We start from the raw sequence: 19,810 nt of genomic DNA on the forward strand, positions 1-19,810 counted from the left end.
CAACAGTAGCATTAACAGAAAGAATCGTTTACTCATTCTGTATCTATTTTAGCATGTGTTACTCAATCTTTTGGTATATTTTTGTAAGTAATTAACAACGAAAATGACAACGATATATTTGTTTTACAAAATTAGTACTATCAAATAATTGTAGATTTTTGCTCCTATTATTATCATCTTAATGCACTTTCAATATAAGAAAGTTAAACTAAGTAGGACTTATTACACTATGAATGATAATTACATTATGAATTTGTTTCATGATTTATTGCGCTATTTTTATTAGGTTTGAATCAGTTTGTTCTCTGGTTGTTGTTTCATAATATATTTGACGGATTTTAATTGCTTGACCATCGGTTTTGAAATGTTCATCGTACGCATGGAAGCTAAGGGACACCCTAAAAGGCCATATTAAATAGCTCACGGCAATAGCCTCTCCTAGAAGTGTAAATCGAAACCAGAACGCGAGTAACCATCGTCAGACGTACAGACATATCCCCTCCGAGCACATGCGGTCCTTTTATCCGTCATGACATTGTCTTTCGAAAATCCTGGTGGGCGTTATGCAGCGATACTCCGACCGCTCTCAGATCTCTGCTGACCTGTCTCTGTTCAGTTTACTGGGCTTTATTTCGAACATTAACATCAAAGCTATTTGTCGACAAAGCACCCTTGATAGGTCAACGTTATATCTGCATAGATTTCACCGGGATACATGCAAGTGTATCTGTGTTCAATTGAAACGTTGGCAATTGGAACAATGCCTCTTTGAAACTGAATTTAACTAGTAGTAAGATAAGACTTACCAATTTAGGCGTATCAAGTGAAGCTGTCAGAAGGTGTTATCAGTGACGCTATTTTTTTGGCGAATCTAACCGCTATTGCGATGTTCTTACCAGGCATAGTGGCAGATCCACATTGTTTAGGCTGTTTGTCACACGCCCCAGCTGATCGAGCTTGCCCAGCTCATTTAGCTCACTTTCACTGGATACCTCCATCGGGGCCACCGGCATTGCCTTCACGTCAATATGTGGCTACACCCCTGCCGGATCCACCGCCGAAGCCGCAACGTATGCTGTTCCGTAGGCGAGATTCGCTGCCAGGTCCTCCTCCCTACCAGATCGCCGCTGCAAGATTGCTCCAAAACCCAGGGTTCGGCTCTCGTTCATTGACTCGTGCGTCGACCGTAACGAGTACGGTGAGTACAATTGAGAACGCTAACGCAGGCCCCGAGGCTACAAAGAGAAATTCTTTTAATCCTGCGTCTGGTCATTGGGAATGCGTCGAATCCGCTTCTTGCAGAAAATCGGCACTAGTGATGTCGGCTAGTGTAAATAACAGACAAAGTCCTGGAACTCCGGAAGACTGTAAAAGACGCCGGTCTGTCACGCTTGAGAACGCTGATGGTGTGCAAGTGATTTCAAATGTCAATGGCGACAAGGACGCTATAAATAAATGCACTGGCACCAAAAGCAAGACAGGGTTACTTCCTGCGTTACGTATTCTGGAACGGAATGATGTTTTGTCTGGGATAAAACTCGCTCGAAGCGGTGCGTGTAATGATGTTGCCCATAAAGGTGTGCAATGTGGCATTGAACCCACATGCGAGAATGGTCAGTGGCCGCCGCGTCGAAAAGGACCTCGTTTAAGGCTTAACCGTGTCTTTTTGGGTCGCGGCTTTCGGTGCAACGGCAGCAGCGGTCTAAGCGAGCAACATATTCCGGAGGGAGTAGCCATAGGAAGGCGTAAGTTTTAATCAATTTGAAAGATGTTTGCTTATTTCTTTTTTAGTTTTTTATTGCGTTATTGCATCATACCGAAAACTAGTTATTGGAAATGGGAAATGACTCAAGCAAATATAACTACAAACAAATATGATAATTTTTATGAGTTCTTTAAAAATACGGCGGCTTCAAAAACACTCTAAAATTAGCACCATAAAATGTCGAACCTGATGTTTACGAATAGTATGAGAATGGCTTCGAATCTAAGACAAATACCTATTCCTCTTTGAAAGGATACAATGGGCGTCATTGGTTTATGCTGTAATTCATCAAAATAGGTAATTCTATATGAGACTATTTCGGATCACATTTTCGTCAGCTTGCTGCAAATAATTTAATTTGAAATAATCTTGCTTCTTCTCTATTTAAAGAATACTCCAAACACATCAAAGCGCTCGCTCAGTAGCATCGACGATAGCGTTGTTCAACATAACCTAATCTTGATATGATAATACTTGCGTTTCTCAAAACATACCTTCTTTAGTATTACTTTTGCTTTGTTGGCTCGCCTGTAGCGTTATTTAGCAGTAATAGTAGCTTAATTGTATTAACTTAAATTGAGCTCCGGCTGGTGTCATCTTTTTGATGCACCGCCGTTCGAAAACGTCACGGATGGCTGATTATCTAGACGACAGTTGAGACAGTAGCGGCAAGGCTGAGTACCGCGATAAACTTTGTGCTGCCAAACAACTGCACTAACTACATGTCCTAGCGTGGTCAATTGCCACTTGGAGCATACCAGTTCTGTTTCTCAGAGGCAACTTGCATTGGTGGACGCCCTTTTACCTTTATCTATAGGAAAGATGAAAATCACAGGAAGACCCTTACTGAACGACCTCGCAACGATCGTCGGTAGCGGCAACTGACGTCGGTTCTAATTCAAGCTGATTTCAGCGTAAGCCTCTTTAGCGAGGAATACATTTGGAAACGGGCCGTAGACTACAGATTGCAGTAGTCAGAACAACCGCCAGCGATCGGGCACTTACCTAGCTTAGCTTACTCCTTCGGCCACCAAAGCTATTCTATGGGTGAGATGAAATTGTTTGATTCAAAACGTTCTTAGTGATGACAGTCGGAATGATGCTACTGATGCTGTTGTTATTGTTGACGGCGCTGTTCCCGTGTTGCTTCCACTGACCATGTTGACTCTGATATCGCGGTAGTGGCAACAGATACCAGTGGCTGGGAGTTCTTTCGTCTGGGGTGAAATATAAGGACACCGGCATGCTAACGGTGTGTCTCGGCTTGGGTCGCCCGCATTGTTGACTGCGGCTAAGGCGCGCACGATCGTGGTGGTTGCGTCAAAAGCAGAAATCGGTCCAAATAGGCCCCCTTTCCGCCTTTATCTCTCGTTTCGTTCATTCGTTCTCTCTTCCGCTCTTTCCTTCTTGCTTGCTGCCTGCAACCCCTGGACAAAAACCGTTACGCTTGTCGATTTGCCACAAGGCACTCAACGGCGACAGAAGCAGCACGGGCTGCGACGGTGGCCATTACGGTTGTTCTTCATTATCAAATAAAAAAGAGTGACAAATTCAAGAGAGTGTGAAGCGAATAGAACGATAAAGACGATAAGCTCAAGGGGCTCTAACGTTATGTGAACATGAGGGTTGTGGGGCGGACATATACTTATATGTTTGGAAATTTGGATCATCGACGTGGTGTTTCCTTGGGCTGTAAAGTTGTTTTCAATCACAAACCAGATTTATTTCAGCAAGAAACATATTGGATTCACGACTATAGCGCACCATATCTATTATATATAGAAGGTTTCTTCGTTGGACCATCATGATTGATTTACCCGGGGTTTCGTGGAGACAGGACCACTGTGAGCGGAGACTGAAATCGCATTCATAGGCGTACCAATGAAAAAGAGGTTCTTATTGACAATATATTTTAAAGTCATTACTATATATCGCTACGTAATGCGTACACAATCAGATGAACATGAAAAGATAAAACCCAACACAACTATTATTATGACCTTTGTCATGATTTCACGTGTGACGCTCATCGGTGATCTGGTTTTCGTTCTTCGATGTATTTCCGATAGGCAAAGCGTTCTACATCTAAACTTCCAGACATGGTGACAGTATCAAAGAAAAGTCTTGTGCTATACTGCTGCTTTTCGCCGCACCCACGCCGGAGTCGCAGGTGGGTGTGCGATCTGATTAAGGTCAGAACACTTGCCTGAGTTTAGACACTGCAGCGCCTGAGAAAGTCGCCTATATTACAGCACGTTGGTTTTACCGAATGTTTCTTGCACAACATCTCTGTGTTTGCCGGCACTAGTTCCAGACACTACTGTTCCGTAGGTTCATGGGATCGCCATTACATAATTAAGCCTGCTAGAATCCTGCGGGCACATGGCCGCGTAGACAAGCAGATTGTCTAGTCTAGCGGCTGACTGAATTAAAGCCAGCACAAAGGAGGTAGACTTGGCCTGGTCCGGGACACCTTTTCGAGACCTGCTGTCCGGGTCTCCTCAGTATCCTAAGAATCGTTGAAGCGATGCACTCATTTGATATGTGAGATTCGTGGACACTTCAGTGGTTATGAAAATGATTGTGAACGAAACATTCGTTTCATGGTTTACTTTGTGGATTATACGTGTTTGTAGGTACGAGGCCTTCGATAAAGACGAATGGTATGCGATTGTGAGTTATGAGTGCTAACAAGTATATATTCGATTGACTCATGATCATCCCAACTAGATGTATTTTTTTACCGCAGCTTGCTTCGTACTTCTATGAGTGGAAATGCTGAAATTTCTACGGACCCGCCCATCTGCCGATACGTTTTCTGACGGTATGCTATGTCGGCACACTAAAGAGTCAGCTGTGTTACGGGGTCCACCTTTACTGAACCTCAACTATAGTTCCGTCTACGAGGATAATGACATCGAAAACGTTCCATTGCTAGCGGCTAAGCGGTGTTTACGAAGAGCATTTTCAGATCGGACCATCCGAGATGGAAATGAACACTTCGACAATTGGCAAGGCTCCGAGCCAAAAAATAGATTGGACTCGCTTTCTGCCACGGACGAGGCTTCCTCTTCCACGGCACATTCGTTGCCTTATTTCGATATGCAAAAGAGCGAAGCTGGAGTCGACTCTCAGGTCCCATATCGAGCGCATGTGCCTGGACCTAGCTGTACCTATGAACCCTGCCAGTGTTGCACGACTGAAACACAACAGCAAAATTTAGAGTACTTCAAGTCATCGGGTTCTGAAGATCACCTTCCTCGAGTAGTCGATGCTGTCTCGAAGGATCTTGTCGTTCCTAAGGCTCCGCCAAGCTTTCAGGATATGGAAAACATTTGTTTTTTCTCTACACAAAATTGGAGTGAACCTCAACAGCAGCTATTGTGTCCAGAATATGCTCAAATAGTGAAGCGCAGTGGAAAATTAAAAGTCTTTTCTGACTCTCCATGCTCTCTAATGACGTACAATCTTGAATCTGATCCAGTTCGAGTTAAAAAGTCAAAGGAGCACCGCAATTTAAAAGGGCGTCCCCGCAAAATTTCTATATCTGACATCTCTTCACCGCTACCTCGCCTTAGAGTCATACCTAGACCCGTGAGTGAAAATGAAGTTAATGGGCCTAAACTTCAGCACTCATTTTTTCGTCGTAGCATAGGACATTTAGAGAGAAGTAATTTATCGTCGGAAACACAAAAAAAAATTAGTAACAGGAGCTTTCGATGCCCCACACGGAACCTACCTCGGATGGGGGTAACCCCTCCACCACGATCCGGTACGTTATCAGATTTACTACCAGAAAACAGTAACATAACTAATCTAGACAACATTGAATCATCAGCAACAGGACGTCACGAGCCCGATACGACAGACTCGTCCTCATCTGCTTCATCTAAAGGGTCGATCTTTGGTATTGGATATCGTTTAAATCTTGACGAACTTTGTCCTGAACGAGGCTCATCGCTTAGGCGTTCCCTTCTCGAAAAACTTCAGCAAAGGGCAATCCTTCTAAATCGCGTAAACTCGATTATAGAGCAACCAAAGCTTATGGGATCTTCAACTACAGCCATATCATCGGCAGTAGAGACAACCGATACAGGGGTACAGGTCGACACGATAAAAAATGCGGTACTCGAATTCGATAAGCTTGACGAGGAGTATGTGTGTGAATGTCACCTTCAGGAAGAAGTAAAAGTCGCAAACGTAACATCGGCACTACCAAGCAAATCAAATAGAGAGAAGAGCAAATCCTTGAGGGTCTCAAAACCAAAATGGAAGGACAACGGAACTAAAGGTTGCAGCGACAAAGGTCTGATCTCTGCCTCGTCTTCTTCCTCCGTTTATTACCAGAAACGTAATCGAATACGGATGGGGTATTTGAACAGTATCCGATGTTTTTTTAAGGACGACTTGAAGAAAAAAGTTCAAAGAGCGACCAGTTCTCCATCAGTTAGCTCACTCGACCATATCGACCCGAAAATGATGCATAAGTACAATGGATTGGTCGATTCAGGTTATGAAGAAAACGGGATAGCAGTCATATCTAGCCCCCGTTCTCTTCATCTTTTGGAAGTGAGTCCTTACGAAGTTAGCGGAGCCTTCCAACTTGTGCCTAATGTTGAACAGACGGAACGCCGAAGACCGCTTTCACCAACGGATGCTCAAGAATTCACACGACTTAATATAGAGAATGGTGAGTTCTTTTGTACTATTATTTCAGTGCTAATACGTTAACTCTGGTGGAAGGACAAACAGCGCCAACGAAACGTCTAGTCGGTTTGATAATGCTCTGACGTCACAATACGAGACAGTTGTTAAGTGCGACATGCAGAGTTAGAGCAATTTGTATGTCAATTTGAATCATAATATTATAAACAATCTTTATTATTTTTGTTTTTACATTTTATGTACATAAGAAAATAGGATAAGTACCCATAATAATAATTTGTATGACTACATTTAGCTGTTGGCTACGTTGTTTACGTTGGCCATAATCAAGCATTCACTGTTCCATACTATTGATATGGCATTCTTTTTCGTCGTTGTTATAGTGGAACAGCTATACTTAAAACAAGATACACGAAACAACTCTATATAGACCCGTTGCCGTTAGTGATAGTTCTTCGTTAGGCCATCTGTTAAAGGTTTACGTTCAGGTAATTTGTTTGATCTCATCGGTACTGAACTGCAGTTTACAGGAACTTTCATTTCTTCTTCTACAGACAGTCGCTTGGAGCATTTAACAAGTCCGAGCTGTACTGTGGGCCAGGATTTTTCATGGGTTTTGGCCTCGAAAGCATGAGTCCTTTGGGCTCGTTTCGGTACTGCCACTGTGTTAATTCATTAACTGTCAGAGTTATTCCTTCAGCCTGCCGTTCGCTTGGACTATATTTATGAACAGTCCTTTTTTTTTTTTTATTATCTTTCTGACCTCATTGGCTGCGACGGACTTCTAAAGAACAATGCATATACTGAATAACGGTTCTGGATTTTATGAATGGCCGCGCGTATCATAATCACCATCATCAAATCTTCCTGTTCAAAATAAAACTGCATTAGTCGTGACGTACGATACTATGTTGTTCTAGATTCGGTTACACGTACTTCAAGAGAATCATGAAATCTGGGTTTTTTTTTATGAATCGGATCTTTAAAACAGGTTTGGATCCCATTCTCACGGATTAGTAAAATGAGAGATATCTCTACAGGCAGATATTGAAGTTACTACTGACGACGGGCATAAAGTTCTTGCAACAGCTGTTGCCATTAACCGTATCGGGGTCGAATACTGCTTCCGTAGCTCACTAAGAAGTTTATCGTCGATATGTTTATATCTCGCTATTGTATAATATGCGAGGTTAAAATTAAGAAATCCATTTTTAGTTGAAGACAGGTTCTGAATCATGAGGGGTAAAGCGCTAAAAAGTGATGCTACACGCGTAAGTTTGAAGCGATTAGTATATCTCTTGTTATCTTTGTTGGTGACACAACAAAGAAACAGGGGCAAATAAGTTACTGGAACAGACAGCTCTTAGCGACTGGCAGCGTTCGTTAGAGTTTGACCGGGTTGCATGAAGAGCATGAGTTAAATCAGATACGTTTCAACGTCCCTACGCCATATATGTCGGCTATTAAACCTTTTTAATAAGCAGCGATATCCTTTATTTTTATCCTCATACCAAATCCATTTCTAATTAGCTGACAGGAACTCAGCACACCGATGGCGCAGTAAATTTAAAGACAGTATCTGACTACGGCTTGTTCGTACTCGACGTCAGTAAACAGATTTGTTTTTCAGTTCTATTAGCGTTGGTATTTGTTGTGAGGCTTGGGTCTCGTGTTCAGTTCTTGTTTCGCAGAGTCGTTTGTTACGGTTTTTTTTTTTTGCTGTAAAGATGCCACCCTTACTATAAAGCCCCACTGATAGTACTTTGCGCACCCATTTACCGTTCGATTTACGGTCAGTCGCCGTCAGGTCTTTTTGGTGTCGTGGACCACCTATTTTGACGCAACGAGCAATTACATGCATTAAAACCGCGCACTATCAACTTCGTATATCTGTTGTCATATTGTGAAACCATGGTCGACTATTAGTGGAAATTGTGTCGACGTTTGTCATTAAGCTATTTTTAAGCAAAATCATATAATGATTTTGCTAAAAATACGTACATCCGTATATACGTATCAATGAGAGATGGCCGCGATCGAATGATCTATTTTTTACCGTATTGCTTTACAGGGAAAAAATTGCCATTGGAATTCGTAACCACTGCTGTAGCATACAGACACTGCCGGAAAATTAGTTATACGCAGCCTAAGCTTCAGCGGCGGTGGAGTAGGTGTTCTAGTCAGAACGTCGGTTCAATGCCGTGAAGCAGATCTGGATATAAACGTAGCGATTATCGCATCTGGCCTATGCTGTCCTGAATAAGATTTGTCGTTGAATCTCTGAGGGGCGGTGACAAAATTGTAACCAGCGATTTCACGAAGTTTAGTATTTTCCTGTCCATTTTTCGTAATATCTGACGGTAAAAATATAAGGAAATAAGCAGGTGGCATGATTTTGGCGTTAAAAGCTCTGCATCTTTGGTTTTGTAAATCGAATGAGGACGGTATAGCCCCCCCAGCACCCCCCAGAATTTTGAGCAATATATGATTACGTCGATTTCCGAAACAGCGCCAACCCAAATGTTGACCACTACAGGCCAGTGGTATAATCCAATAATGGGCCTTGTACAGCAAAAACAATCTGATGTCTGAATGTATCTACTGTCATTACCTAGAGTATTTAACAAAATAATTTGAACTAACAGATACATTAATTTCCTTCGACGTCGTTAGGCGCTAACTTTCCTGGTTATTTAATTACTTCAAAAGCCGATTTTTCAGCATTAAACCTCAATAATTGTTTTTGCAGGAGGAGCTTGCTGATAGCACAGCCCGCGAGGCACTTCCCTCGAATTATATTTTTAATTTTTTAGCACATATGAAAAGCACCCTATAGTATAAAACACAATATGTTTACCAGTCGTCTTAAATTATGGAGTCGCTATCATAATCCTGTAGAACGACCTGCGTTACAAATAGCGATAGAAAATGCGTTTCAATATCGTGAACAGAGAGCATAACCCTTTCCGATTTCCAATGAGCCGACCTCTGAAGCTTCGACATACTGTTGTAACTTGGATGGTATTTGGGTGCTTAAATCTATAAAAGATCTCGGTAACATCGATTTTACGATTTCAAGTTTTACGACCAGTATCGCTGTCAAGCACTCCATGGGAATGCACCTACATTGGAATGCCCGCCGGCAATCTGTAGCACTATGTTGCATTGTTTCATTATTAAAAAATTTGAAATTTCTAATCAAATTTTTGATAATTTACAATTATCAGATTGTGCCTATATCGCCGTCCTTATAGAGTACTGCTGTTAAAATCAACACGATAAAGCTCTTAAATATGGCTAAATCTAAATGTATTTGGCGTACCCAGCAAGAATATGCTATCCATAGAAGAGTCGTAACCCTTGTTCGGTAGATCAGATAGGTGCCTGCTTGATTGTACCCAAAGGTCTAATCGAGTTCAAGTATTCGGACCTGCACCCAAATCATCCAAAAGGAAGACTGACAATAATTTCTGTTGAAGTGGCTAAAATCTCAAGGATTATTAACATGTTTATGTGCCGAATGTGCAGGGCATTAAGACAGCGAAATTGAATAGATTTTTCCAGGGGCCATGGGTAGTTTATCTGCGTTTGCTGATAACAGTTATCTCTTTCCAACAAAATACATGCGATTCGAAATGTCAATGGAAACGGCATAAACACGCGGGTAGACATGTTAGATTTTTTTGAAAAAGCGCGCCGAACTTTTCTAGAGTTAGACGCTACTGACTTGTCCAAAAAATATATATTGAATGCAATTTAATAGAATACATAACGTTTACACTGTATTCCCACGAGCAGCAACTTTGAAAGTGGCGAACCTTTTAATAATGTTCGGTATTTGGGAGTTTAGAAAGACGTTGAGATGGGATCGAATAGTAACCGAGTAGCTTTCAATGTACCGCTGCTTACAAAAACCAGTATCGGACTCATTGCTGACATGTAGCAAGAACCGCTCACGCACAGGAAATTACGAAAGCCATAAGATCATAACATATCAGCAAACGCAGTGGAACAGCGTTATTCAAGCTTTACATGCCAATGTAATAAGTACAGCAAGTTACAAAAAATGCAAGCTAGACTTTTGCCGGGTAGCTACAGTAATAGGAAAACCAGCCCGTTCGCGATCGCCTCCGTTGGGCAGGTTTATTGAAGACATCTTTTGTGCAACAATAATATGACGCACTGCTTTGGCCGCCGACTATGCCAGGATTGAAGCCGGGACCGGGCAATGACCAAAATAAGGACCCGGTAAGGTAAAACCAGCGGACTCGTTCTGACCGAGGCGTCACCTGTCAATAATCCATCTATATCTATCCATGAATAAATGTCTGTACACATGGTTAAATGTAACAAAGGAATATCGACACGTTCGATGTTACCCTTACGCAGCGGTTACGTGAGCATCTTCTTTTGATTCGCTAACGAACGAATTGCAGCGTGGCATCCCGTAGTGTTATAACAAGATCAGGAATGAAGACAGCGCGCCCGCAGTCGAGCGTGTCGTCAACGACAAACTCATAGACGCTTTTAGCTACGGGTCGGGTTCATCCCAGTCGCGCAATCTGCCAAGTGAAGTGGAGCTGTCGAAGGACGGTTGTGGCCGTTGCTGGGGGCTAAAATAGCTCATGATGAAGGGCCTGTTGCAGTCACTTGTAACTGGGGCGAGCGAGAGAGCCGAAAGGTATGGAAATTATAGCAAAAATCTTGTCAAATTCAACCAACCAACCTCTTTTTTGTGGAAGTTTGCTTTCAGCAAGTCTTTTTAAATTTATATTTAAAATAATATCCGTATTATTATTATTATTTATATTTTTGTTTTCCCTACTATATGTCGCAATTTGACCCACACTGCTCATACGTCGGATACTGTAACCATGTATGATATCTTTTCAAAGGGGTACGTGACATGCCAATTTCTTTAAACGGAAATTTGCTTTTATTATGCTCTGTAGACCCAGGCGTCTTAATAGAATTACCGCCATTACCACGTCTTCGAGCAATTATGTAGTTAAAATCCAGCACGCGTACTGACATCAAAGTGACATGGTGGATAATTACGTAGTTTCTTCCGCGTGAAAAGTAAACGAATACAGAAAACAGAAAGTGTCAAAGTTACGTTCATAATTAGTTCGCGTTAATAGGCATGATGACCAATCACCAGAGAGAATTAGCAAAGACAATAGGATTTGTCATCTGGCTCAGACTAATAGTAACTTTCCTAAGGATGTCTATTACGGCATCAAGTCGTAATATTGGCCAGCCTTTCGTTTTTGCGTTTCCGCACATCTACATAAACTCCCAAGTATTCACAATTTGGATTTCTGCACCTACTCGAAACCTGCAAGCAACATAACGTCAACGATTTTTCAAACCATAAATAAAAATTCCTTAAAAACAGTGATATATTGCAGACGAACGATTTTTATCCAAGCTTTACATAAAGCATTCTAATATCTAAGAATCAATTTTGTCTATCACTGTAACATCGCCGGCAACAATGATCCCTTCGTATCGTAGAAGTTCAGCTCTGACAATTGAAACTTAATTTAAATACGATAGTAATTTTTATAGGAAAGATAATCCTTCTGTATAATTATAATTGTGTGCAGATGCTTTTATTACACGGAAGACTTATCTTGTCATAAATATGACTATTATTGTACATACAAGTTACATAAGTTGCTACGATTAGAGAAAACAGTACAGTGACGAATAAATATTGCTGTGCAAACATCCTGTTTGGGTATATGCTCTTGTTGGAAAATGTCATAGCAGACGCATCTTTACCATACCCTTTTTGCTTCTAAAAATTTGGTATAATGCCCGTTTTATGATGGCATATGCTATCATTCCGAAACCAATGCAGCCATATGCAGCAAAAACAACTTAAGGACAAAAAGCTTTCAATAGCCATGAAACTTATTGGTGAACTTTCTTTCAAGCTATTTTCAGTAATCGATCGAGTTACGGCTATAACAAAAATCTTTCGACCAAAACTTTCATTTGAAATTCTAAGTTCAAACCGAAATCATTTGAGAACTATTTTTTGGATGTCGTTCCTAATCAATACCTACCAAAGTGTTTCACGTATCAGCTTTATATTATAGTTAAACAGAGGGGGGTGAGGATTAAAATGTTTGCTACAACAGTCGCAAGACTCACACAAATGAGCACGTAAATAATAGACATGACGACTTTCTATTCATGGCTTTCAAATTGAATTGTTGTGAATTTCACATTTTTGGTAAAATTTTTAAGTATTACACTTGCGAGCATGTGAACGATTCGATCACTCAATATGATGACAAGATACCAACTTAAATGAAAATTCAAAGTGGTTCGGAGCGAAGCTTAAAACAGCTCAAGAGTTGAATTGAAAACCAGTGGATCACGAACTTGGTGGAACCATGCTCAACTGTCGGCCTATACAATATGTCCCGTTTTTGATTGCATCCAGTATGTAAAAATACTAGTCAAATTTTTCGTTTGGAAAAAAGGCCTTTCGCACCGATCATAGTGGCTTCTACAAGTGGTGTATTAGGTACAATGCAACAGCTAGCCCTGGAAGACGATAGGGAACTTCAGAGGAGAAGTGTCACTCACCCTTCACGTTGTATCAGATGTAAATTTTTTCAGTTCCACAGTCGGAAACGGTGTCAGCCAATCTATAAGTTAGTTAGACAACGGCGCATCATACTTGCTAGAATAGAATACGTCTCGCTCCGATTGAAGTCCAGTTGTTGCTCGTACTTCATCTGTACATGAGATACACTATTTCTTTTGTATATATATACATACATACATACATACATACAATTTAGGCATCAATATATATCCTATTTTAATGTTGATATAAAGTGCGTGCTTTTATATGCATACCCATTTTTGTTGGAGTTGTTTTCTGTTGGCGAAGTTGAAATTTAGCGGGTTGCCCATAGCCGACCGGGCCAATTGGAAACGTCTGCCAAGGGTCGTTCGGGTGAGACCTGATTCTTAATGCGAGTTATCATCGAAACAGCAGAAAAATATTTCATTGTCCAAACAGTATGTCTATATATATATATATATATATATATATATATATGTAAACTCAAGAGGATCTAATAAACACGAAACCACCTATAACGCCTATTTATGTCGGTTAATTTCTATACACATAAGAAGAGAAATTGCAGTATTGCCAAGAAGATTACACTTTTTCTGCTGATTTATGCATGACCTCATACAAAGCTCTTAGTTCATGTCTAGGCGGTTTATCATGTTTTGAGTGCCAGCAAAAATACTGTGTCTCAATGGGTTAATGATCATTTTTTTATGCTGTTTTTCCCCTCGACCCTAATAAACGGATGCGAATTTCAGTCTTTAGGCTTAAGCTGGCCAAGTGCTGTATTGTGTACCAGCGGGTCCAGTTGACTAAAATGGACTTGTATATATAAATGCTATCTAAGACAGCCTTATAATTTAATTTGAGCAGACGCTTCTTTGAAAAAGAAGTGATTTCTTTTTTAGTGCCTATTTCACTGTATTATTAGCACTGGTAAACGAGTAGCTATTTCGTTTTTGTTGCTTCTCATGTGGGTGGATGGTAAATTGGCCGGTTTATTTACACGATAACTTAAATAATAATATTGTTAAATTAATGGAGTAAGGAGATGAGTTACTTCTATGCTATTTGCCTCATGCTAAGGCATCATGTTCGCTCAACAGCCACGCCACCTTGTGGGCCACGAAGATATTTGCAAGCGTCGAAATCGTCGTCGTGTGGTTGTGGTGTCCGGCCGGCGAGAGGGTTCGTCTGCCGCGCTGAAATTATTCGAAGCGAGGAGACCACCATCACGGCGTAGCGACAGCGTTGTAAGAAGATGGCGCTGGCAACGTCCGACGTACAACTTCGCGCAGTCGACTTCAGCAAAGCGGCTCTGCAGCAGCTGATGCTGTAGCCCGAAGTGGTTTTCGCCGCAATACAGCGGTTGTTGCAGCAGATCTGGGCTAAAAGCCCAGAAGACAAAGGTCGCCCGGGACAGTGGTGTGCCCTATCAAGGGAGCTGGGCGCGCGCAGAATAGCCTACTGTGTGGAGTATGTTCATCGCTCTGCCATGTGCACAGTTGGATTTTAGTTAACAGTGAGTGTGCGGTGCGCGTGTTTTTGTTATGAAAGAAGTACCCGCGTGCTGTAATTTACGACGTATTCGGGTCTTTGTCAGATGGAACAGAGTTAAATCTGGATTTGGTTTTAGCCTACTTGGTCAACTAGTTGGGAAGGAGATTTTTGTTGGACACGAATAAGGGGTTGTTCGGTCGCCGTTATTAGTTAACGATAGATATGGGATATAATTATAGTCTTGGACGAGATTATTCTAGGATGACACAATAGAGGCGTTCTTTGGAGATTTACAAAAAGGAGCCGTAAATTCTTAAGTATCGGTTGTTTCAGCGATCACAGAAGTGTTGTGTTCGTAAGCGATTTCCTACTGAGATCAAGTATGGGCAACCTATTCTAGAATTATCCTGGGATGGGTGCCGCTGGGGTGACGTGACGGTGAGATTCTCCACGTAAGTTAAAAGCAGGCGTTAATATGAGATCAGAATAGGGCATTACGAAAACAGACCAAACGTATCGTTGTACATATTAAATTTAACGACATTGTGAATAGGCAAGCATCATCGTGAGGTGGTATCGAATACCAGTGCTTCTTGGATTAGAGTTTTGGACTATAATTACAGGATAATTAGTCATAACCTTGAAAAGTTTGAGCGAACAGACTCTCTGCTTACGCAGGTAAGAATATGTCTATTATGTAATGGGCTGTGCTTGACTCGCTTAATATAGTTTCACGTTAGGAAAAGCTTACAGTATAGTAGAGATGAGTCAACTTAAAAAATAAGTTGAGAAATGTATGCAATAGTATTTAAACGTAAGAAAAAATCATTTAAATAACATCTGGCACAGTAACCAGTGGCAATTTTGTCTTGACTTAACGCACCAATAAAGTTAATGGATATAACATTCTAGCTATTCGGTCGTCATCGAGAGTAGATTGTCGAACGTAGACAAGTCAAAACGGTCAAGTATGAAAAAAAGTGGATAACAAGATATTTGGCTTAACATATACAAGGATAACGCACCTAGAATAGGCCATACACACAGAGGGCGTCAAGGTTTCGAAACAGTAACCGTAAAACAAGTTTTTTGAGTTCTTCATGGGCCCGTCGTGAAATTGCACGCGAATCACATCTTTTCCTTTTCGTGAAGCCATCTTTTTAAAAAAAAATACAAATATCTATTGTTATATAATACTGCTGCCTAAATAAAACTACAAGACGAAGAGCAGCTATGTAGATTTTCATGTTTGCCGCATGTTGACACCCGTGGCAAAAAATGCAAGTGTCCTAGCATCCTGAAGTAGAAATACTTATCGTCAATTTCACCTGTGTGCTAATACATGACAGGTTCGCATTTTTATTATTTGGCCTTTTTGTTAGAAGGTGTTGGCCTTGCTTGTTCGGCCGCTAACTATGATACCCAATTATTAAGCATCCAAGCTAGCCATATATTTTATTTTACTAAATATAAACAGCCAGTATTACAAACAGTTGCTTTTTCCATGTCCGAACGGAAATTTCTTACAAGCCTCGTATTATCTCATTACTCTGTTGATATATCGCTTTCACATACTCGTTGCTTAGCCTACCTGTTGCATATAGTAAGGCCGGTCAGTGTTTAATTTAGGTAGTTCCGCCTACACATATATAGTCGTATCATGTAAAGCCCAGAAACACATGTTTTTGAAACTCGTTAGTAAGAGAAGCGCAATTAGTTTATTTGCTACATAACATTTTTATTGTATTCTTACCTGTTTTTCTACCTCTTTAAAGCCCCGTTCCCTTTCATACACCAATCTTTTGGTGGTTTCTAGGATCTATATTGTACATCCAGTATGAAACATTATATATATATATATATACATATATATATATAATTGCGGATTATACAGCAGAAATTAAAAAATTATTTTGTTTGAAACCGCCGTTGAATACAGTTGCGTTATATACTTCTGATATTCTAATTATTTTAGAAATTTAATCGTCTAAACTAAAATGTAATATATCTGCTGAGTGGTTTCAACCTCGCACACATAATCGTATTACCATATATCTTATATTCGATCATTAAGAATTATCTAGATAAATTGGGTTTGGCCTTAATATTATAGGCATTACCCCTTAAATTTCCGCATTATTAGCTTTAGCTTTCATTGACATCTAAGTATTATACAAGATTATTAGTAGAAAAAAAAAAGCATGTTTATATCTGTGTTGATTGCACATTTGTTTTTACCAAGTATACCACCTACTCAAAGTTTTGCATCTTACGCCGTAAGGCGTTGCTTAAAATGGATAATACTTGTTTTATAAACAAAGTGGGTCTACGCTCAGTGTTGAAATTGCCAGGTATTGGTTTCCGTCCTTGCGTTGTTCAGTCAGACGATAAAGATATCGTTTGGAGTCTGGTTAACTCGAGCTTCCGTTGAGTACGCATAACCAAGCCCGGTTGTAACCACTGATACTTCTGGCAAAAGTAATTGTTAACGTGATGTCTAAAAATATACGCTCGTTTTACTTCTATTGCGAATCAGCTTTTCGTTTCTAGCGGAAAAAAAAACATTATGGATTATGATAATCATGCAAAGCCACGTCAGCCGCTGTGTCCCCAAGATCACTAACTGTACGCTGTACTAATACAATATTAAACTTTCAATGTTCGCATCATTGAACGTAAAATGCAGAAAGTTCTTAACGATGTAAGTTTTTTATTTTTGGTCTTTTAAATACTTAACTCCTATTGCATAAGTGACACCTTACGGGCCCTCTTGAACAATATGCAGCTGCTCCTGGCTTAATTCGCTTAAGCATAGAGGTAATCGATTATATTTAGCAGAGCTCTATTGAAATATATCGACTAGCAGGTTTCGCTTTGCGACGCAAGAAAACTCTTTTTGAAACGGCCTAGCAAACTTGCAGTGGCGCGACGACGGTTTCGAATTGGAAAATTTAAAAAAAAAACTATGAAATTATAGCATCTACATTCAAAAAGTGCGTATTCTACGGTCAACTATCCGGATACAGGACGTCCAAATTAAAATAGTTGAAGTGCTGTACATTGTTACTAGTTCTCCATGGCAGATTGTTTTCCGATATATCATAGGCACGTATACTACGGCGTATAACAGCACCTGATTTGATCTGATCAGCCTAGGCGTGCAACGGACGAACGGTCAATGCCAGAAGGTTAGCGAGTGTTTAAGGTTAAATACAGCGTTAACATTTATCCTGCACGGGCCGTCCTGGCTTGATGCAATGAAAAGCAAAATCAAGTCCTGTGAGTTTTTAACAGAATACGATGATCCAAATATTTTCATCCAGTGAGCGTCTCTTAGCCTTATGTCTTCAGGCTCTCCTAAACCCAAATTTCAACCCACGAAAACGGTAATCGACATATAGATCTGTAATGTAAATGGGTAACTGTGATCAATATTTAGCATTCAAGAGATGAAAAGCCACCGATAATCACTGTAGTACAATACTGAAGGGGCTCTTTTTCTAAACAGAAGTGTATATCTACTCAGTCGCTCGTTCGATTAGTTCAATTTGTTTGTTCTTAGCTGGTGATAATGCGAAAAGAGCAGTTTTTATGGCCACGGCCTTCGGGAGTAGGTTACTACTCCCACTGAATAATGCAGTTCTATAGGGGCATAGCCTTACGTAGCCATTTGTGTTAGCCACCCGCCAGTGTATTGTGAGGTATGATCAGCTGATCAGAAGCAGGTGCTACCGGACGAGAAGCTGATGGTGCCGCTTCTGGGAGCCAGAATCGTGTACGAATCAAGACCGTCTTCTGGCGCTAGGCACTTAATTGTTTGGACATTACTGGTAGGCATGCTGTGTCAGTAGTACTAACCGAGGCCGCGCATATTCTTATGGAATGATTTCATTGTCAGATAGCCAGCAAGCGATACCAGAAGCTCGGTAGTGCTTCTGGAATCACCCGCACTTTTATCACGCACACTAGACCTCCCGTGGGGCTTTACTTGGGTCTGGTACATCTTCGCTCAGCAGCAGCGTCAAGGAGAAGATCTCTTGCCTGCCTAAACATTTCTCCGCTTTGAGAATAAGAAGTCCGATGCCCATGTATCATTAGGATGATGGGTCTGCTAGAAGTCTGGTGGTTATACGAAAGAATAGCGGTGGACAAATTATGTCGATCATCTATCTATTCAGTAGCATAACGCTAAAGAGGCTGTAGGAAGTTCATGTGACGCAAGTGTGCTGAATTATAGATGGCTCACTAGTGAAGTTGCCTCTTTTTAAGCGAAAGGCTTCGCCATGTAATACGGTGAGCTGTTGAACGCTATAAAAAAACATGACCATGGCTTATGTTCGAAACCCGGTTTGAAGCATACAGAGGTGCCACAACTATGGTGCCGCGCGTTTTTTTTTTTGGGGGGGGGGGGGGGGGGTAACGATAAGATATTGTGGGTGACGAAGAAAGAAGTTGCAAAAAAAAGTTCTGCGGCCTATTCACATCCATGTGGAGAATAGATGAGATGCTGTGGTAACGTATCATGATGGTGATGATCATGTCCTGCTTTGCGAAGTTGTCGACACGAGATCTACTTCAGGAGGTACCCCAGCATCGCCAAATGTTCCATAAAGATCAGGTTGTTTGTAATAATAACATGTAATAAATTTATAATGGGATATCTAGCTGTTCATACGAAGCTAGGTCTTGGTAGAATGCTATATATATATTCGTCTTTCCACAAACCTGGTGGCGTTCCAGCCGGTCAGTTGTTTCGATGTTTCGCTTCCTTCCGGGAATATGAAAAGCTTTGTCTTGTTCTTGTGAAGCTTGCGTTTTTTTGGAAAAACATATTTTTTTAAATTCTGGAAACAGCCCTGGCCAATTGTGAGATATAAGGATCCTCACGAATTATGAACCTTATCCACGAATAGGGTCAAGTATCTCCTCTTGAGAATGTTATATTATCCGACTCATATTAATACCATCTTCGGTCACCCAAGGTCTTTCTTAGCTCGGTTTCAACTAGCGTCACTTGCGCCTATTACGACACGGTGGCCTATCAGCTTATTGTTTCGTGTTATTTTTTTTTGTTTGAATTTAAAATGAACGAGAAGGGCCTTTAGTTAGGGTTATATCATGTACGTTATTTAAACCCGTTGAAAATTATAGCTTTGACAGGATCGATCTTCCGGTCAGAATTTTACCTTGTAGTACGGGTCATGCTGTTGTTAATGATTCTACGTTGATTATCTTTGTGCATACAATTTTTTTTTTGATTTTAGCGTAACATGCCTGTA

General features: G+C 40.8%; 1 protein-coding gene across 15 annotated transcripts in view; it reads left to right on the top strand.

Annotated features, from left to right (window-relative positions):
• Nucleotides 1-768: 768 nt before the first annotated feature.
• The window catches only part of LOC111252621 (heat shock 70 kDa protein 12A-like), a 72,366-nt gene continuing 53,324 nt past the window's right edge, over nt 769-19,810 (top strand). Inside the window, exons 1-3 of one of the 15 annotated variants that reach the window (XM_086992161.1) lie at nt 14,281-14,553; nt 14,865-14,983; nt 15,085-15,209. Coding sequence is in view for 3 of the 15 variants with exons in the window: in XM_086992155.1 (XP_086848281.1) it covers nt 887-1,745 (859 nt within the window). In the remaining 12 variants the exon portion in view is untranslated. Of the gene's footprint in view, nt 1,746-14,280; nt 15,210-19,810 lie in introns of those variants that run through there. The other 14 variants (XM_086992165.1, XM_086992158.1, XM_086992162.1 and 11 more) reach the window with 14 other exon arrangements.

This window comes from Varroa destructor, unplaced genomic scaffold (genome assembly GCF_002443255.2).
Source record: "Varroa destructor unplaced genomic scaffold, Vdes_3.0 BEIS01000006.1, whole genome shotgun sequence".
Classification (NCBI taxonomy): Eukaryota; Metazoa; Arthropoda; class Arachnida; order Mesostigmata; family Varroidae; genus Varroa; species Varroa destructor.